Source organism: Euprymna scolopes, chromosome 16, assembly GCF_053919585.1.
Source record: "Euprymna scolopes isolate OS-2025 chromosome 16, ASM5391958v1, whole genome shotgun sequence".
Lineage (NCBI taxonomy): Eukaryota > Metazoa > Mollusca > Cephalopoda > Sepiida > Sepiolidae > Euprymna > Euprymna scolopes.
Window position 1 is genome coordinate 44,305,449 of NC_136497.1, and position 22,610 is coordinate 44,328,058.

A 22,610-nucleotide genomic window follows, 5' to 3' on the forward strand; every position below is an offset into this window, starting at 1 on the left:
TGGTTGAGAAATTAGAGAAGATTACATTGTCATTTAGCTGTTTGAATGTCTCATCCAGTTGATCTGTAAACTATCAAAAAGGATAAAACATGTTTTGTGTTTTGCACAATTGCTTTTTTATGTTTTAAGGGAATAGCCTGTGCATCTATTTTTTGCATGGGAACAACTGTATTCTGCATATTAGGTATTTATATAATATTTAAATTCTGGAACAATCCTCTATTCGTTATCAAAAAAGTTTTTGATAATTGATTTCTTTTGAAACATCTGGAAAACTTTCAACTTTGAACGATGTTCATTTCAAATGCAGTTTTTATGCCTACAATGCATAGTTTAGACCGATGAGAAATTGTACATTTGAATTGTAAACAGAAGTTACTTTTTACTGTTAATATCTAGTCTTCAAGAAACATTCATTTTTTCATGTTCTTATTACTGCTAAATGAGTCCCTCAATTCACATACATTGATACACTCAACCGTTTTAAAAGAATACACATCCTGGGATAAGTAAAATTAATTCCTTGAACAGAGATATTTTGCATCACTTTAATGTCCCGTTATAAGAGATAAAATTTAAATCAACATACAATGCGAATCAACATTTTGTCTAAAAGCTTTATTCTGATTTTCAAAATTCATCACATGATTTTGATTCTAGAAAATGTTTAACATTTAAGGCTTAAAAAGAAACTGAAATTCAGTGAATCTTAGTTAATTTGTATCGCATGGCTATGGATCAAATTTAATAAAAATCTGAAATATTTGAATTTTACAAATGGGAAATTGACCTACAAAGTTTGAAATACAGGTATCTTAATAAAAGATATATTTAGTTTTATGCAAAAACGGATTACATAAAAAAGGTGGAAGCCCTTTGTCAAAATTTAGATACCTTTGATTTTTGTGAAATTTTAATAAAAATTTTTAATAAATGTTTCGCAAATTTTATTTTCTCGGGAGTATTTTAAAGAGTTTTTAGGGGGCCTAATATGTGCATAACCTTCCATTTGAATATTAAAATACATCAGATTTCCATTGAATTTTATCTCTTACATGTCGATTTTAATTTTCGTGAGGTGACATAAAAGTGATGCAAAATTCTGTTTCAGGAATTCATTTTATTCATTCTGGAACAGATATTGTAATTTTCACACAAACAAAATATTGGAATAAAAATTAGGTTGTACCTTAAATAGGCTGCCAGTCGTTTCAACAATATCCTCAACATTAAAACCCTCTCCAAGTTCCGTTAACACGATGCCTTCTTCAGGGTCAATTTCAAAGACTCCCTTTTCTGTAATTATCATATCAACACAACGCTTTCCTGTAAGTGGCAGGGAACATTCAGTCAGGATCTTGTGTGTCCCATCCTAAATGATAAAATGGAAGAAATTTTTTTTTTAAAACATTCCCCTCCTCCATTACCTCTCAACTCTGGAAGGATTTCCTCTCCTCTAGAAAGAACAGATATTACATCTTGATCCAAGCCCAAAAGTCAAAAAAGTGTATTTCACTTATAGTTATGAACTACAATTTTAAAATTTAAATTAAATTGCGACCTGGGAGCATGCAAACAAAATAAATGAGTTAAAAAGTATTTATAACGTTTTTCTTTTTAAAATTCTCCTTCTCTCTTAATCATTAATCATTACTAATGATTACTATATTGTCCAATTTCTATTGTACACTCTTTAACCCTTATCTTCGAGTGACCTCTTGGCCTTGATAATGTGGTGATGCCTGCGTAAAAAAAAAAAAAAAAAAAAAAAATCAAGAATGATTTCCTCTTCTATGATTGAGGACATAATAAATACTATGCACACAAATCTAAGACAATAGATGAATCCTTAGAAAATGACCTCCAGACATTAGTGGAATGGGGACGTAAATGGATGGTAACATTTAACGCTAGTAAGACTAAGCTGCTCTCCTTTAACAATTACAGGAAGTCTCTCTAACCATAGATATCCATAACAAATAACTCCTTACCTGAGAATTCTCCCTTCAAACTCCTCGGCTTAACATTGACAGGAAATATAAACTGGAATAAATATATTGAGGACATTGTGAAGGCTGCTGGAAGGAAGGTGGGCTTTCTCTATCGTGCTAGAAAACTGCCCACACCTGAAAATATCCTGTACCTCTACAAGGCCATCATTCACCCATGCATGGATTATTGTTGCTACATCCGAGTTGGTGCATCTACTACTAGTCTCTCCCTCTTGGACAGGGTCCAAAAAAGAGTTTCCAATCTAATAGGTCCCACTTTGTCAACTAGGCACCAACCCTATCCCATCGTCACAATGTTGTATCCCTGTGCCTGTTTTACAAGTATCTCAATGGAATGTGCTCTGATGAACTCATTGCACTTGTGTCCCCTCGACGTACATATCCCCAACAAATCCGTTTAGCAACAAAATCACACCCCTTCACTGTTAAGGTCCCTAAATATTAAAGTTTTCTACTCTAGTAGCTTCTCTCCTAGAACCGCTAGACTTTAGAATTCTCTTCCTGCTACCTGCTTCCAAAATGGTACTGATATGCAGAAGTTTAAATGCAACGTAAACCAACATGATATGTTTAAATGCAACGTAAACCAACACCTTAATCTTTCCTAGGCATGGTTACAATACGTAGCCCATTATGTCCAAGTGGCAATATGCCTCGTTTGGTGGTAAAGGTGAGTAAAAAAGAAAACTACACTTTGATCCTAGTTAGAGTTTCAAATCAAATCTCAATGAAAATAAAATTTTTCACCCCTCCCCTTGCCAATTGATTAATTTTCTTGATGACGATCCACAAAAGAATGAATAAAAAAAAATAAAATAAAATAAATAAATAAAAAAAAAAAGTGTCCATATGCAAGTCTTAAAGACAGGTTTATATCAGCTGACCTTTGAGGATGATTAAATATAGAAAGCATAAGAAGGCGTGTTCAGAACAAGAGACTTCAGTGATATTGCTCCAATTAAAATAAATAAATAAATGAAACATTTAAGGTAGCAGATACAGTTGGAAGGAGTAGACCAAGGAAACACATGGAAGGAAGTCATAGGGAATGATTTGAGAGAAAGTGGAATAAACAAAGAACTTGGAAGTGGATTTCTAAAAGTTCTCCAACATATGTCAGCATGTAAAAATGGACATTAAAACCAAAATAGATAATAATTTCATCAGAATACAATGCTGAAAAAGAGTACATCAGCTTTACACACAGCTTTATATAATACATTATACATATTTTACTGGAGTGGAATTGTCTTTACTTGATATCCTCTTGATCATATGCCAAACTCATGTGAATTTTGTACTTATTTTAGATATAAATCTCTTGTGAGATATGTTTGAATTCTCTTATTATTTTGGCTTTACCATTTCATAAATAGTGTTTTTTTATTTATTTTAAATTGTAAAAGCTCGGATAAAATTCTTGCAATTTTGGTCAAACCCTGACTTTGTATTCAAAAAAGGTAAAAAATTTTTTATTTCAAAAATTTTTTTTTATTTTTTTTTATTTTCCTTCAGTCAAAGTTCTCCGAAATCAAGAGGCCCCCTCCCTGAGGCTTGAACTCTGTATGAGATACATAGATATTCAAATATTCCATTAAAGTTCTTTATCTAACGAACACTGAGTTAGTAAAGAAGTTGAGAACATTTCAATAGGTTATAGTATATCCTTTTTGATCTCTTGGTTTTACTGGATTCTAGAACAAGAATTCATCTAGTTTAATGGAGTATCCAACTTCGTGTTGCTACTTAAAATAACATCACTTGGAGAAGTTGCACTATTCCTCGTAAAAACTAATGTGAATGAGCCATATTGAGGAGATCTTACTTGGGCTGCAAATACTATGTATTTTTGAATATTTGGTTGGGGTTTACTTCTAGGAAAAAGTATCCCCGTGTTAGGTTATCCTGGCAAACTCCGGTACAGAGAGATCTTAGACATCCTAGGATAGTGTCTAGTAGGCATTCAAGTTTCTCTATGGAATGAAGTATACAAGTTTAAGTTTGTTGCTATTTTGCTATTGATTTATCATTGTTTTCTATCATTTGAAAGCTTTCGTTTTTCTTGATTAGCATTTTGTAACTTCCATTAATACACTTTTCTGTGGTTGGATTGACAACAAAAGTAAAAAAAAAAATATACACATACCATTAATAGTTGAAAATTGTGAACAAATATCGTCTACATCTTATATATTGTAAGTAGAGAGAGATAAAAGAAGTCTCATAGGTGAGAAGCTTAAATGGTCTCGCTTCTTGACTAGAGAGTAAGTTGGGTGCATTTCAATGATAACTTTGGCCACAGTTCACAAAACGTTTCCCTTTGTTGAAGAGAGAACTGAACTGTAAATTTTTGTTACATTTATTTTACAATGATGCCACTGTGATCACACATTTAAAAATGGTGGATGCACATACAGCAGAGTTCCACTTGGAAATGCTAAAAGACAGAAGTGATGCAACATATATATGGGTTGGGTAGAATTTTCATTTTTTTTTTGAATGTCAGTTTTTGGCCTACAAAAGATTGTTTAATATTCCTATTCTTCAAATTCTGTCTATTGATGACAGTGTGTAATAAGTCTCTGAGCAGAGCAGTTCTTACATTTTTGCTTGTATTTCAAGCAGAACATTACCAAAATCTGATGTTTTTTTACGAAACCTGAATAAAGACCAGTAGTGTGTAGTGTTAAGAGAAACATTTTCACACCCTTCATATATATCAATTAAGCAGACACCCCTTCCCACACCCAATCCTTAGCAGACGGAGTCAAAATGAGGCTGGCCGAGCGACCTAGATTTCTACACCCACGCAATGACCTTCAACTGTCGCCAACAAGAAAAACGCGGGAGAATAAAGGCAGTTCGACGAAGGCGGTGGACACGGAAACATGTGTGGGGGCATTCTGCTCGAAAAATGGAAACACCGCGGTTGATTCGCATGGTGGAAAAAAAAAAAAAGAAAAACATCTCGTCGACTCATATCGTGCCACAAAGGAACAATATATACCCACCTTGGCACTAATCGATTGGAATTCACGCCGTGCTGATAAGGAATAACATATATCCACCTTAGCATAAATGGATTGGAATTTACGAGAATCGATCCTTCAAACCAGCACCTCATAAAAGGGAAAGAAGCTTCGGGTGAATTGAACGTCGACTCAACAAAAGAAGTTAAGTAACTCTTTCTAAATTGTTTTTGCTCGATCAATTATGTGAACTGTTGAATGCCCCATGAAGAAAAAAAAAAAAAAAAAATGGGGAAAAAAAAAAGCAACCCTCGAACTAAGGTTTTTTTCCTAAATGCTGAATCCCCCCCCTGTTGATCGGCCCATAAGTAACATATCATTGACTATAAAAAAAGGAAAAGAGGAAGAAGAAAAAAAAAGGGGGAAAGAAAAGAAAATAAAAAAATAGAGGAAAGAGGGAAAACTATCTCTATATCTTGAGACTTTCAGTGTGACCCCCCCCTCTCTGAGTATCACTCATATCTCGTTGATTCTCATCGAAGAGAACAAAAAGAACCTTCCTAAGACAATCGAAATATCACTCCCCCCCCCCTCTCCTTGTCCCAAATCATTGTCTGCATGTATATATTCTTTTTTTTTTCATGTTATTTCAGTTATGATTTCAGTTGCATGTTCTGTTTTCGTAGTTACATTTTACCCGGTTCAATTTGTTTAAATAAATTGTTGATTTAATAACTCTCATATCCGTGTCGACTTGTGTCTCTTTTGTTTGCCTTATATTGCCGCCCGTGAATGCCTCGAGTATATTCCACGACGATTCTGGTCTGAACCTGGACTCTGTACCATAGAGACTGCATAATTTGCAGTCGGTACCCGTCAAACTTTTCTTTTCTTAAAACGCGTGCCCGGCCTTGGGATTTTCTCTGAGAACTCCAACCTTGGTACCGTACAGGGAGGTTCTCGTCAAGAAACAGGCTCGTGGTACCGTCACATGGGGGCTCGTCCGGGATCAGTTATACACCAAGCAAGTGTAATTTCCTTGCTTGAATAAAGAAAAAAAAAATCCTCGTGAACGTACTTGTGCATTATACACGGACGGTAAGGCAAAATGACGGACACCGACGAATTCCTTAAAAATCCATCCCCAGATAAATTATATAGATTAAAAAAAGATGATCTAATAGTAATAGGAAAGAAATTAGACCTAGAGGTTAGGGGAGCTATGAGGAAAAGCCAGTTAATGAGAATAATAGCTGAGCACATAGTAGACAATGACCGCTTCGATGAAGAAGTGCTGGAAGATTTACCGGCGGAGAAAACGACCATGACTCCTGATCAGGTCGAATTAGAGAAAGCCAGAATAATGGCGAAAGCCGAGGTAGAAAAAGCTCGAATCGAGCAAGAGATTAGGATGAGCGAATTCAGTATAGCTCACCAGCCACAGCAAGTCGGACAAAACAGATTCAACATAACTAAACAAGTGCGACTGGTCCCAAAATTTGTAGAAAAGGAGGCGGACGATTACTTTGCGCACTTCGAGAGAACCGCCCTAAATATGGGCTGGCCACAAGAGTGTTGGGCAATGCTGTTACAAACGGCATTAAGCGGTAAGGCCCAAAAGACATATGCGGCACTTCCAGCGGAAGACTGTGCCGATTACGAGGTAGTAAAAGAAGCAATTCTTAAAAGTTATGAACTCGTCCCACAAGCTTACCAACAGAAGTTCAGAAACTCAAAGAAAAGCGAGGGACAAACCTACGTAGAGTTCGTTAAACTCAAAGAGAATTATTTTGATCGGTGGTGCAATGCCAAAAACATAGAGGGTAACTTCAACAAATTGAAACAACTCATGTTAATTGAGGAATTTCAAAACTGCATACCCGATGACATGAGGATACACCTGACCGACAAAAAGGCTGAAACAGCAATCGATATAGCCACGGCAGCCGACGAATACATATTGACTCACAAGAGAAGCAGGGCAAAACTACAGGGACCCATGCAGTCACAGGTCAGGGAACATTGTGCAATAAAGACACTGTACGAAAATCCACGAGTACCCATCAGAAATCCCCTCAACACAACCAACCGACCAGTACTGGGACGGGAAGCGAGACCTATAGTATGCTTCAACTGTGGGAAGCCAGGTCATGTAGCTGCGAAGTGTCAGGCGAAACGATTCACGGAGATGAATCGGAATACCCCAGCCAAACCACAAGGGGCGATATCTCAGGGAATAGATGAAACGTACGAACCCTTCATATCGAAAGGATATATCGCGCGAGATAAGGAAGGTCAAGGGGAACCCATTAACATTCTCAGGGACACGGGAGCATCCCAATCCCTAGTGAAAAGAGGATGCATGCCTAAAGAAGCGACAAGAGCCGCAGGTAGAGTGACCACGATAAGGGGCATAGGAAACAGACCCATAATGATTCCACTATTTAAAGTCCACTTAGTCTCGGATTGGGGCTCAGGAGAAATAACTGTAGGCGTAATTGACGAATTACCAATGACAGGGGTAGCCATGATACTAGGAAATGACATCGCGAAATATCAAGACGGGAAACCCATAGGGGTGACCACAAGAAGTAGAGCGATAGAGAGGGGAAATGTAGAAGACAAGCCGTCAGGGGAAAAACAACCGAGACCGGTGGTAACACCCCAACCTTGTTTACCCGTGCCACAACAAGTGCTGATCAAGGAGCAACAGAATGACGGCGACCTAAAACCCTTATTCTGTCGGGTTGGAGAAGAATATCCTAACAAATCAAAGAGTCAATATTTCCTCAATAGGGGCGTACTAATGAGGAAATGGAATGCCCCCAAGACAAAGGGAGAGTCGGGAGATACTGTGCGGTAATGGTACCCGACATGTATCGAGAGAATATCATGAAAGTGGCACATGAGATACCACTGGCGGGCCACCTAGGTGTCAACAAGACCCTAGAAAAGTTGACCAGACATTTCTACTGGCCAGGAATCGTGGGAGATGTCAAAACGTTCTGTAGAACTTGTGGGACGTGCCAAAAGACTGGAAAACCCAACCAGAATATTCCCCCGGCCCCACTCCAACCTATACCGGCAGTGGAAGAACCGTTTAGTAGGGTAATAGTGGACTGTGTAGGATCGCTACCCAAAACCAAAACAGGACACAAATTTATATTAACTATAATGTGCGCGTCCACAAGGTTTCCAGAGGCGATCCCACTGCGCAACATATCAACGAAAAAGGTGGTAGATGCCCTGATAAACTTTTTCACTAAAATGGGGCTACCCAGAACCATACAGACAGACCAAGGATCTAATTTTACGTCGAGGCTATTCGAGCAGGCTACGGAGCAACTGGGAATCACCCACATAAAATCCAGCGCTTATCACCCTCAATCGCAGGGGGCTCTGGCACGCTTCCACGCCACCCTGAAAACCATGCTCAGGGGCTATTGTATGGAACACGATGCCGAATGGGATCAGGGGATCCCATTTGTGCTTTTCGCAGCTCGAGAAGCCGTCCAAGACTCGTTGGGGTTCAGTCCCTTCGATCTAGTCTTCGTTCATCAGGTACGAGGACCATTAAAAATGATAAAAGAGAAATAGGTCAGCGATGAACCCTTGCCAAATAACATGACGGATTACGTCACTAAAATGCGACAAACCTTAGCCGAAACACGGAAGTTAGCTAAGACCCACCTAGAAAGTAGTCAGAGGGTCATGAAGACCACATACGATAAAAAGGCAGTAGATAGAAAGTTCGAAGAAGGAGAGGAAGTGTTAGTACTCATACCCCTGAATGGTCAACCATTCAAGTCGAAATATCAGGGACCGTACACAATTACTGAAAAGATAAGCCCACTAAAGTATAAGATATCTACCCCCAAGCGTAGAAACAAAACTCAAGTATGTCATGTGAACATGATGAAAAAATATTTCAGGAGGGCGGGAGAAAAATCAATATTGACAGCACAGTTTCACAATGAAGCTGTAAGTGATGAGTACCCCGAAAGAGATCTTCCTGTAGAAAAGGACCCACCCATTAAGTTAAAGAATTCGGAGATAATGAGTAACCTAGGGTGCAAACTTGCACACTTACCGCCGAAAGAAGGGCAAAAGTTACAAGGAATGGTAACAGAATATAGCGACCTATTTGCTGACGCACCTACGCGCACAAGAGCAATAGTGCACGACGTTGAGTTAAAGGAGAGCGAACCAATTAAACAACATCCGTATCGCATAAGTCCGAAGAAATTAGAGATAATGAAAACGGAGATAGACTACATGCTCGAACACGAGATAATAGAGCCCAGTCAAAGTGAATGGGCATCACCGTGCGTGCTGGTCGATAAACCGGACGGAACAGTGAGATTCTGTACAGATTATCGCAGAGTGAACGCGATAACCAAGGCAGACGCATACCCTATGCCACGAATAGACGACTGTATAGATAAGATAGGACATGCCAAATACATCACCAAATGCGACCTTCTTAAGGGATACTGGGCAGTGCCTCTAACCGAGAGAGCCAAGCAAATATCGGCGTTTGTAACCCCAGAAGGAGCATACCAATATCGCATAATGCCATTTGGGATGAAGAATTCCCAAGCAACATTTGTAAGACTGATGAACACATGCCTTGCTGGGATTAAAAACGTAGATACATATGTCGATGACATAGTCATTTACAATGACACATGGGCAGAACATATCGAAACAATTGAAAAAGTATTTAAGAGGTTAAGAACGGCCAAATTAACCATAAACTTAGCTAAAACAGAGTTCTGCCAGGCCGAGGTCAAATATCTAGGGCATGTGGTCGGCCATGGGAAGATCACCCCAGCAAAGGCCAAAGTAGAAGAGATAAAGAATTATCCCATACCAAAAAATGTTAGGAGTTTAAGGAGATTCCTGGGCATGGCAGGGTATTACCGCCGGTTCTGCAGGAATTTTGCATGTCTCACTGCGCCACTGACAGAGCTGTTGAAAAAGCACAAGCGATTTCAATGGACACCCGAATGTCAAGAAGCAGCTGAGAAGACCAAGCTAATGTTAAGCAGCGAGCCAGTGTTAAAGGCTCCATCGTTTGACAAACCCTTCAGTGTGGCGGTAGATGCCAGCAATAGCGGGATAGGAGCAGTACTGTTACAAATGGGGGAGGATGATCAACTACACCCAGTCAGTTACTACTCAAAGAAATTGAGCAAGTTTCAAAAATCCTACTCCACAATAGAGAAGGAAGCTTTGGCGTTAGTGATGAGTTTATCTCATTTTGAAGTCTATGTATCCTCGGTGCATGGCCCGACTATCCTATACACAGACCACAACCCATTGATATACGTCAATAGAATGAAAAATAAAAACCGGCGAGTACTCTCCTGGAGTCTCATATTGCAGGAATTCGACCTAGACATCAGACACGTAAGGGGTCGGGATAACGTAATAGCGGACGCCTTATCACGTAGATTCGAAACAGAAAGGGAAGAAAAGGGGCGGGGGGAAAATTCATAAAATAGCTGTAGGAAAAAGTGATGGAAACTCCACGAACATCATTTCTTTAGAGTGACACAAGTTGGTGTCCTTAATCTCAAATATTATTTTCTTGTCTCATACGAGTAATTTTATTTTAGGTACATATAAATATAAAAAAAAAAAAAGAGGAACAATTCTTTTTTTTTCTCTTATGGAGGAAGGTGTTAAGAGAAACATTTTCACACCCTTCATATATATCAATTAAGCAGACACCCCTTCCCACACCCAATCCTTAGCAGACGGAGTCAAAATGAGGCTGGCCGAGCGACCTAGATTTCTACACCCACGCAATGACCTTCAACTGTCGCCAACAAGAAAAACGCAGGAGAATAAAGGTAGTTCGACGAAGGCGGTGGACACGGAAACATGTGTGGGGGCATTCTGCTCGAAAAATGGAAACACCGCGGTTGATTCGCATGGTGAAAAAAAAAAAAAAAAAAAAAGAAAAACATCTCGTCGACTCATATCGTGCCACAAAGGAACAATATATACCCACCTTGGCACTAATCGATTGGAATTCACGCCGTGCTGATAAGGAATAACATATATCCACCTTAGCATAAATGGATTGGAATTTACGAGAATCGATCCTTCAAACCAGCACCTCATAAAAGGGAAAGAAGCTTCGGGTGAATTGAACGTCGACTCAACAAAAGAAGTTAAGTAACTCTTTCTAAATTGTTTTTGCTCGATCAATTATGTGAACTGTTGAATGCCCCATGAAGAAAAAAAAAAAAAAAAAATGGGGAAAAGAAAAGCAACCCTCGAACTAAGGTTTTTTTCCTAAATGCTGAATCCCCCCCCTGTTGATCGGCCCATAAGTAACATATCATTGACTATAAAAAAAGGAAAAAAGGAAGAAGAAAAAAAAAGGGGGAAAGAAAAGAAAATAAAAAAATAGAGGAAAGAGGGAAAACTATCTCTATATCTTGAGACTTTCAGTGTGACCCCCCCTCTCTGAGTATCACTCATATCTCGTTGATTCTCATCAAAGAGAACAAAAAGAACCTTCCTAAGACAATCGAAATATCACTCACCCCTCCCCTCTCCTTGTCCCAAATCATTGTCTGCATGTATATATTCTTTTTTTTTTCATGTTATTTCAGTTATGATTTCAGTTGCATGTTCTGTTTTCGTAGTTACATTTTACCCGGTTCAATTTGTTTAAATAAATTGTTGATTTAATAACTCTCATACCCGTGTCGACTTGTGTCTCTTTTGTTTGCCTTATATTGCCGCCCGTGAATGCCTCGAGTATATTCCACGATGATTCTGGTCTGAACCTGGACTCTGTACCATAGAGACCGCATAATTTGCAGTCGGTACCCGTCAAACTTTTCTTTTCTTAAAACGCGTGCCCGGCCTTGGGATTTTCTCTGAGAACTCCAACCTTGGTACCGTACAGGGAGGTTCTCGTCAAGAAACAGGCTCGTGGTACCGTCACAGTAGAATGTTGTTACATAACAGGTGTGCCAGAAATGGTTTGCTCGATTTCAAAAGGGAAATTTTTCAGCAAGAGATGTTCCTTGCTTTGGCTGGCTAAAGATGAATGACAATGATCAAGAGAAAGCCATAGTTAAACAAAATTGCCATTTGACAACTAGACAAATCACAGACATTCTCAAGATTTCAAATTTGAGCATGGAAAATAAAGTGCATAAATTGCTATGTTTCTAAGCTTGATGTTTGGCTTCCTACTGAAAAACAAAAAGGAATGTACTTTTTGGTGAATGCTTACACTTCACATTTTTGACACAGCCATCATGTTTAAATCAATATTTGCAATCATTCAAAATTATAATTATTGATGATTCACCTGCAGGTTTGTCAATATGCTTATACAAGTATAAAAGTTGTAATCTTGTATACAAAGTAAAGCCAGTTTTTTTGTAATACTTCTATGCATTATAGCTTATTTCTTACAACCGTGATAATTCTGATTAGCCAATTATTTATGGGGAACGGATAGCAATGTTATTTAGAAATTTTTTAAAAAAATTTTAATTAAAAAATAAAATTATTTGACCTGAAATTCAATTAAATAGCAATTTTTATTCCCGCTTCTACATTCAACATTCACAAATATTTATTGTTAAAATTATCACCCTTTCCTGCATCCGCTAGAACCATCACTTTTTTGTTTACTATATTCTCTTTCTACCAGATAAAAAAGTTAGTCTTGAAATCTTATACTAATAGAAAAGAAAAAGATGGAATATTTTGGAGGTACCTTTGCATTATGTTCCATTGTGACGATGACTTTGGTATTTTTGCTTGAGACCAAATCCATGGCACCACCCATGCCTTTTACCATTTTACCCTGAAATGAAAATTTAGTTAACAGTTCAGTGTTTAGGCAAATGCAAATGAAAGCGAAAGCGTTGAAAATTCTATTAGAAATTTTCTTCAGTCGACTAGAAAAAAAAAAAAAAAAAAAAAAAAAATCAGTACTTGTCTTGACTTTACTTATGTGCATACTTTAAAGGGCTTCCATACATAATTGAGAACAAAATTCTGCCATTTATCACAGTCTTCAGCCAAATTTTCAGGAGTCAAGAGCAATGTGTCCATCTCAATCCACATCTGAATGATTCATCTCTTTGCTAATCATCTTTTTGGTATTTCTAAAATGAAATCTTTGTTTTCTTTACATAGCTGGAGTCTGGTAGCCAGAAAACATGCTAATATCTTTTTTCAAATAACATCTTTGTAAATCTGTTAATCTTATTTCTAATGTCTTGAATACTTTGTTTTTCCTAAAAAGTTACTCTAAGGATAATTTGGTGTTCGTTAAGATATAGCTGACATAACTGTTTTAAATATATTGTTTTAAGCAAAAGCAATACCACATACTTAATTGTAATGTCAGAAATAGTAATATATCCCAAAATTATGAAAATTCATCAAATATAACAATTATTACGTTTTTAGTACAAAAAAAAATCCATCACTATACAAATATTCCTTTCAGAGTTATGTCCCCTGCGTTTAGATTTCTACTGTCTACTTTACAACGTAGAAGAAATATGCGATTTTACCAAATTTTCTGTAAAAATGACTTAACTATGAATAACTTTTTACTTGATTTTTCATTATTTTTGGATATATTTCTATTTTCGGCACAATAATTAAGTACATAATATTGTTTTTGCTTAAAACGACATATTTAAAATAATCAATCTGTCAACTTATCTTAATGAGCACTGTTAATTCAACATTTCATTTCAAAAACATTCAGTTCCCTCTCATGCTCTGCTAATATAATCCATGTTTCACTTGAATATAGAATAGGAACTATTAATGCATTGTAAATTGTTAACTGCAGAGATATTGATGTCTTTCTTGCTCCATATATTTTCTTTTATAAGTCCAAATGCAGACCTTGCTATTCTTATTCTTCCATTAATGTCAGATGAAGATCCTGGCATCATTAAAGCAATAAACAAAAACTTTTTTTTTCATCATTTTGTTCTCTTTTGAAAAATCTGGAGAAGAGGAAAATATTTTGTATTTGCCCAAGTTCACATTCAATTTCCATTTATCATAAGTAAAGAATTCCAACTTATGAAAAATCATGGCAATGTGTGTGGTGTCATCACTTTAGTATTTGAATTCTTCGGACTATTGTTCTCATCTTGAGTATTACTTGCACATTTCAATTGATGTAACATCTGACCTTCAGGTGTATCATGTCGAACTTGAGAATTTTTCTGTTGAACTTGAAAATTCATATCGAATTTGAACATCTGCACAAAATTTTGAACAGAACTCTTTATTTAATCTGTGGGTGTAGCATGCTCTCATGCCATCAACCATGACTATATAAAAGTCCTAAATAACGTTGTGCAAATAACACTGAACAGTAATTTGAAGAATCCAAACAATACAATCTAAAACATTCAGAACCATAATTAATAGAAAGTTCATTTCTAAGCATCACTGTTGATTTGCAGACTATACAATCCTTCCATCATAAATTTCAAGAAATTTGTCAGAGCAGAGCAAAAGCTAATATAAACAAAATCAAAAATTCATCTAAATAATTGAAATCTCATGAGTTAAATATTCTGTTTAGGTCTAGTAGATATTTGCATCTAGCATTTATCATTAACATCTTGATATGCAGAGTGGAGCAAATATATTTCTCCTCATGAAAATTTGTGTAGGAGTATTTTATTGTCCATAATAGTTACTATTTACAAGCAGTATGAGCTACCCTTCATAAGTCAAATTAGTAGATTATTTCTGACAATTTATGTAAAGTCTTATGGAATCATTTCTGCACATAAATATTAGTAATTTATAAAAGGAATGACTTTCCCCTCGCTGAAACTTTTAGGGTTTGTGCCCCTCATGTTTGGAAAGTTTAAATTTCATATTTAATAGCACAGACTCCATATCAAAGTTTAAGATGGAGACACCCAAAGCCCTAAAGCAAACTTTGCTTCTTATACAATATATCAAAAACAGGAATACGAGACCAAAGCAAAGATAAAGTGGAACAAAACAAAAGAAAAAAAAACTTTTTCAGAGAACAGTTACTTTTGCTTCAATCATCTGTGACTAAATTTATGGGTTCTTTTGCTTGTGCGCTTACCGGAATCATCCAATTTGCTAAATCTCCAAACTGTGACACCTGCATGGCACCAAGCACTGTCAGACCAATGTGACCTCTAGAAAAACAGAAAAAAAAAAGTTTTACTGCAGAATATTGTTTAATCAGCATTAAAATGTAAATAGTCATTAAAAAAAAATAACTTGTTTATTTAAATACAAAAGTGTTCATATGAAATAAAACCTTTCAAGTATAATGAATCCAATTCCTTTATGTACCCAACATTGAACACTGTTTTTTTGTTAAGTTGATTTTAGTTTTGCTCATTGGCCACTACAAGTCTCATCGTCTATGCTTTTTCTCTTCATTTCTTTTAAGAACATATTTACATTTTAAGGAAAAATAATTTAATAAAAGAATATATTCTTCAGAAAATTTTGCAATAAAATTAATAGGCCATCTTATTGACTCCTATAAATATTTTGGAGTTGTATAATTTTTTTTTTTTTACATGGTAGTCACCACTTATTAAGGCCCGGAAGCCACTCAGGGATAAGGGTTATTGTGTGTATGGGAAAATATTGTAGTAATCGTTGGTAATGGAGATTTGATAAAGTGTCTTAATTATGGGAGCGGTTTATCAGGAATTTGTTTATGTTGGACTTGAAGACATCTAAGTTGTAGTCAGGTGGAAAACAGGCAAACGGAAGAGAGTTCCACAGGTGTGCACTTCTAAGAGAGAAGGTTTGTTTATGGAATCTATGTTTTGAATTTGGCACAGATAAAGAATGGGAAAAATTATTGACAGTCGTTTCAGCTAGACAGGTGTTTTTCATGAAAGATTGGCGAGGGGGGATCAGAGATTGGACTCAGACGAGCACTTGCCATGGAAATAATAAAACAAAGACAGGCTCGCAACGTTTATTCTGTGGGAGAGAGGTTGCAAGAAAGAGAAAAGGACATCCCCTACTAAGACACGAAGTCTATTTTGTACTCTGTCAAGGCAGGATAGGTTGGACAATTGTTTTTAATTCTACAATTACATTACACTTTGTATGATTAATATCATTATTAATACTATTATTACTGTCATTAACATTTATCCAGTATTGGAGGAATCACAAGCTTATATTTTCCTCTTTTAATACAGTGGTGAGGTGTTATGTTGAAAAATGAATCTCCTGGAGTGGGATCGGATTTTTATTCAAATTGCACATATTTTTCAATTTTCTTATTAGCTTGTTCAAGCTGGGGATGAGGCATCCTACTGGATGCCAGACATTCACACATTATCTCATATTTCAATAAAGAGATCCTTTTTTAAGATCTTAACAGTTTCTTTAAGTGCAAATGTTTGAATCTCTCTTGCACTTGGTTCACCAGGTATATTTGCCAGGAAGTTTTTGAAATTTTTTTTCATAAGTTTGATTGCTTCTATAATTACTGAAATGATATAGATCTTCCTAAGATTCCAGTTTCTTTTCATGTCATACATAAGACGTTGGTATTTTATCTTTACCCTCTCAGCTGTTTAACCCAGCATCAGTAGGAAGACTAACTTCTAGTAAGGTTGCTTCTTTCCCCTTGTCCAATATCACTATGTCAGGCTTAATAGCTCTGTTTTTAAGGTACATAGCTGTAGGAATTTCAGTCATGATCAGTTGTATTATATCATGTGATAACTCAAAGAAAATAGTATTCAATAAAAAAAAGGTCAACCTGTATAAAAACATAAAACCATAAAAAAAATTAACATCTTCCATTTGATATATTTTTAATTACATGTTCAAAACAAGAAATATGATATTAATGACATAATTATTCCTTTCATATTTGATTAAGTGAATTTCAAAATATTATTTATAAAATTATTATTTTTGAAGTTATATGGATTTGAAATTTATCTTGCATTTATTATTATGCTAAGCATTCTTGGTATAGATATTACATACAGATATATGTATACATAATTGTAACAAAATAAAATTAAAGTTTATTAGTTTTATTCTTAATTATTCCCAAATCGGTTCCACTTACATTTTTTGTAAAGTAAAATTTTACTTTCAAATAAAATTATTTAAAAAAACAAAGTTATCTTTTTCTCATGTTTAAGTTAAAAATTTTGTACAAAATGTATAAATAATGCCACAGAATGATACAGTGCCAAACGTCATATGTAGGGAAAACAAGTTAGTACCATATAATTTTGAAGGCCTCAAATAAACTGATGAAAAAGGTTTTATGTTTTTAAAATAATAATTAGAACACACCATGATTGTTAACATTTTTTAATAGCGACTTGTATTTAGAAATAGACATAGAAAAAATAGAGAAAGACTTCTTAGAAAGAACGAAAAGTATTTGGGATTCATATGAGTAATTATCAGCAATAAAACATCAAATAAATTTAATTTCAATGATAGAATATACATGATTATAAAAAATATTCAGAATACCTAGCTTAGAAATACTAGAGATAATCAACCAGAAACATTTAAAAACACAAGGAGAAACAACATAAAAGGTTAAGTGTCCATTAAAATGAAAATTTACTTTAAAAACAGTTACAACATATAAGAAATTGCATAAAGTTTGTCTCACCCCCTAATCATGGCGAAAGAGTCATCGCTTGAAAAGAAAGAACTTCCAGGAATGTTAGTGACTGTTTCTTTACCCGCATTGATTAGATCAGCATCTTCTTCACCCGGACGGGGAAAGGGACCCTAGGCAAAAAAAAAAAATAGATAAACCAAAGATGATGATTGGTGATAAAGTTGACATTGCTAAATGTTAAACATTCTGATATTACCCACTTTAAAATGAATTTTTCTAAAAACATGTTGTCCCAAAATTTTAAATAAATATATTAAAAAAGTGACATTCATTTTACTGATTTGAAGAATACTTAACCGAGAATTTTTATGGCAAGATCCACGGTTTAAGAAATAAATCGATACAATTTAAATAAAAAGAAATATTTTTCTAAATGTTACAAAACTTTTAAATTTAAATGCTTTGTTAAATGTTTAATTATATATTTATTGAATACATTTAATAATTTCTATTAATAAAAGCAAGAAAAATTGTGAAAAAAATACATATTAGATATTTGTGAAGAAATTCAAGGACAAGCCAAAGAATACATGGCTTGAGAGATTAAAAGTCATAGAAAATCGATATGTGAGATCAATGACGAATGTATGTTTGCAGTTGTGAAAAAATTCTATTCGATTGGTATTTCTGATCAGAATTGTTGACAAAGATGAATGGACAACAAAAACTTTCCCCTAAAGTCATTTAAACTGCCAGCCAGCAAATTTTCACTACCCTACTTAATATTATGTTGAGAGAATCTTTTCCAATCAACATACCATAAAGATCATGCACCTCCCTTATAGTCCCACCTGTCCTCAATATGACTGGAGTGATGGTAATGTCATGGTGAAAGACTACCCAGAGCGACAGTGAAAATGCAGTAGCAGTCAATGTCAGAATCTGTTATCCGATGTGAGTCTGTGCGTGCTTGCCAAGCAAGGACATATGAAACCCAAAACTACAAATCCAAGGAATTAGGATAACAATACACATACAATGACTATTCATTTGTGTTCAGAGCCAAACCATTTAAAATTTTGTATGCGAACACTAGGTCTTGAAATTCTAGGAGTCAAGAATAAAACCCTGCAAAAGTGCAAATTATAATGGAAAATATAAGGTTCGACTGCAATTCCCAGAATTACAAAAATGCTATAGACTCTAAAGTCTTCCAATATTCAAAAAAGTCTGACTTCTAGCATTTTTACAAGTTCAACTTGGAATCTTTTGAAGTCCTTGAGATTTCACAATTCTGATTGCTACAAGCAACAAACTGAGAAAGAACCTTCTTTCGAGATTTTTCAGACAACAAATAAAGAAACTCAATTTTTAGAAAGTTGTGTGAAATGTGTTTATAAACGCAGCATCGTATCCAATCTTCAGATTTTTTTTATGTTTTTATAAACAATTGAGACATATTCTAAAAAAATAAAATGTTTTGAATTTTTAAAAAATAATATTCCAGTAGTGAAAAGGTTAAGAAATGTTTGAAACAGCCATAAAAAAATACAATAAAAGAAGCAAATAAAAAAGGCACAGAATTATTACCAAACCCAAAATTCCATTTTCACTTTGCATGTGAACTGTTAAGTCAGGTCTGATGAAGTTACTCGCCAACATCGGCATTCCAATACCCAGGTTGACTGAAGACAAAAGTTAAGGGAATACAAAATACAATCATTATTTCATGCTCATATATTCCATATTTTCTACTCTATCAAAAATTCAACGGACTGAGCTCTAATCTCTGATATGTTCTCGTTAAGCATTTACAACATGAACTTGCTTTATTATCATTTTTTTTGTTCATCCATTGTGTGCCTAAAACTGAACCAGTTTCTTTCCAAGAACTTTCCATTTGTAGAACAGACTACCACAAAACTATTTCTTTGCAAAATGCAATATGGTTATCTTAAAGCCCAATGTTAACAAATACTTGTTCAGCTGTCCCTTAATTAATCAAACTTTGTTTATTTTCTTCAATCGTTTCAATCCTCTCATGTTCTTGTTCATTAGCTAACAGATAATTTCATTAAATCTTTTCTTTGAGAGGCTTTTAACCTTAGTAAGTGCTGATTCATTATCAAATAAACAATCTCATTAACATTTTTATCTTTAGTCGTTTTTGGCCTTGTAAATAGTGGTGTTGAGAGTAAGTATGATAACTCTTATTACAAACCCTTTTATGATTACTCCTCTTTTACGTTGTAATCCCATAGTCCCTTTTCCTCTTCCTGTCCCAAATAAAATATACTTCTCTTTATACTCGTCACGCGCGTGTTCCTATCCTCCTTTAAATATTTGTTCCAGTTCCTTTTCTCTTTTCACTGAAATTCGCAACAAGTGGATCATTAGTATAAAATTAGAAAAATTAATAAATATTCATATTTCGGATGCTGTAGGGTCCAACATTCTTAAGCTGAATCTTTCTAAATTGAGGAACGTGTATGGAATTTCAAAATAAAACCTTTTATTTAATTCACTAGGATAGATTGTTCTCATTCTGTCAGCAATCATCAAGAATAAGTTTTAACTTTATGTTATTTATTTGCTTGTAGTAAGGATTGAACAATCAGTTCTGGAGTTGAAGGCTAAATCATTACTCCCACAAAGGGTGATAACTAAGGATAACAGAAAAATTAACACGTTTACTTGTTCACGGCTGATGGAAAGAAAACAATAACAATAGTGGATGAAATAAAAACTTCAGTTAGAAATTTATAATGCAGGCTTTTGAGTGACTTGAGGATGTTCATGTTTGAATAGAGAAACCTGAAACATTGCTGGAAGTTAAGACATCCAAAGCATTGTGAATAGAAACAAGAGTAGAATAGTGATATGAATAATTCAATTACATTTTTAAATTCTGAAGAATATAAGAGTTTTCTTCTATTAATTACATTGTATCAAATTTAATAACATTTTATAAATGTCAGATTTATTATGCCATAAAAATGTTATTATTACATATATAAAAAATGTTAACATTTTTATGGCATAATAAATCTATTATTATTACATATATATATATATATACAATGTTAGATTTATTATGTCATAAAAATTTATGTAATAAAATTTTTATGAAGCAATCATAATATACAAGACATTTAATCCCAGGTCTGGCATATAAATGATGACATTAATAAAAAAAAATTCATGATTTTTTTAATAAAGTACTAACCTTCAAATGGCACATCTAAAAATTTAAGCCAAATCTGATTCAGTTTACAAATTAATAAACCGAGCATGCAGGATCCCACTCTAGGAGTGAAAAATTTACTTATGACTAATGTTTGTGCAAAATTTCAAAACAATTTTGAGGAGTGGTTATTGAGAAGTGTGAACAAACGAATGATTTGGGGGCAATTCTACCCCTATAATGGCCTTGGGGAGTGGGGGGAGGGGTGGACAACCAGAATTATCCCAAAAAATCCATTCTGATAAAAATTTACTTTCACCATGACTAATGTTTGTGCAAACATTTTTTCAGACAAGGTGTGGTTATTTAGAAAAGTGCGAATGGGCAAATAGGAGTGAATTACTGGGTCCGATCCCTCCCTTATTGGGGAACCAATAATTTAAGTGAAGCTATTGTATCAAATTTTCAAAATAATGAAAAAATATGAATTTCATGTGTTGATAAAACATTTCTTTCTGATGGGAAAAATACTGTTGAAGCAAGACAATGGCTTGATAAGTGTTACCCACTGACAGAGCAGAGTAAGTGGCAACATGCTAACTTTCAAACACAAATATTCTGACACAAATGTTGCCGAATTCTCAGATCACTTAAATTCAGTAAGTGAAAACCATCAAAAAGGTCCACAATCATAAATTGAAGTTGTGTGAAATTGCAGAGAAGTCAAAGTTATCAGAGGACAATGTATTCACCATTTTGTATTAACATTTGTCGATGGAAAAGCTGTGTTCAAAATGGGTGCCATGTTTCCTTCAAAGTCAATTAAAAACAACAGTGCGTCAATAATTCAGAGCATTGTTTTAAATCGTTTCCATGCAATAAAAAAAGTTTTTACATCAACATGTGAGAATGGGTGAAACACAGATCACTCACTTCACTCCATAATCCAATCAGCTGAGTCAACAGCAGCAGGTGAAAGCCAGAAAATATATTATAAAGATTATGGTCTCCATATTTTGAGATGCTCATGGTATTTTGTTGAATATTTTGAGAAAGGACGGTTCATTAAAAGCAACTATTATATCGGATTATTGATGTGTTTTAAAGAAGAAATATCAAAAAATGGCCTTGTAACGAAAAAAAACGTACTTTCGCCAAGACAATACTTTGTGTCATAAATTGATTGCAGCAATGTTAAAAATGATTATTACATTTTGAAGTGCTTTAACCCCCTAAATTTTCTCATTCTTGTCCTTATTGATATGATGATAAAATAAAGTTAGATATAACGTTTATCTCCCAGCTTTTTAATATACATATATATATCATCAACTTTCCAGTCATTTTCGACGTATGAGGTCGACAACTTAAACATGTTTAATTCGATGTAGCATGCTTACATCTACTCAATCGTAAATGGCATCCAAGTCCTGCAAAAGATCTGAAAACATGCTCACAGGCAAGAAAAAGATTGCACATATGATCGGCTGGGATACTTGCAGATGCTTTGGTTCTGTCACGTCTAACGCGCAGTTGGTTAATTTCAGTTTCAGAGAACTGCCTGATGCCCCTCTGACAGGCAGATCTCCATTCATTTTGTTGAGATGCAATTCATTCATCACATAAAGGAATATTTGCACATGTCAAATTCTTTTTCAACTTGTCCTTAAAGCGAAGCAAAAGGTTTACCCACATTTCGCTTTCCACTGTTGAGTTCGCCATACATCACTTATTTTGGTGATGTACGACGAGCTCAACAGTGGACAGCAGAATATGGGTAAACCATTACTTCACTTTAAGAACAAGTTGTGTGT

The 22,610-nt window shown here is 35.0% G+C and overlaps 1 protein-coding gene across 1 annotated transcript in view; it reads right to left on the reverse strand.

Annotated features, from left to right (window-relative positions):
- LOC145295932 (succinyl-CoA:3-ketoacid coenzyme A transferase 1, mitochondrial-like) overlaps positions 1-22,610 on the reverse strand; it is an 87,853-nt gene that overhangs the window by 13,817 nt on the left and 51,426 nt on the right. The window contains exons 9-13 of the mRNA XM_080141815.1: positions 19,203-19,297; positions 17,661-17,782; positions 15,102-15,177; positions 12,735-12,824; positions 1,190-1,372 (exon numbers count right to left, since the gene is read on the reverse strand). Of these exons, the coding sequence (XP_079997941.1) occupies positions 1,190-1,372; positions 12,735-12,824; positions 15,102-15,177; positions 17,661-17,782; positions 19,203-19,297 (566 nt within the window). The remainder of the gene's footprint in view (positions 1-1,189; positions 1,373-12,734; positions 12,825-15,101; positions 15,178-17,660; positions 17,783-19,202; positions 19,298-22,610) is intronic.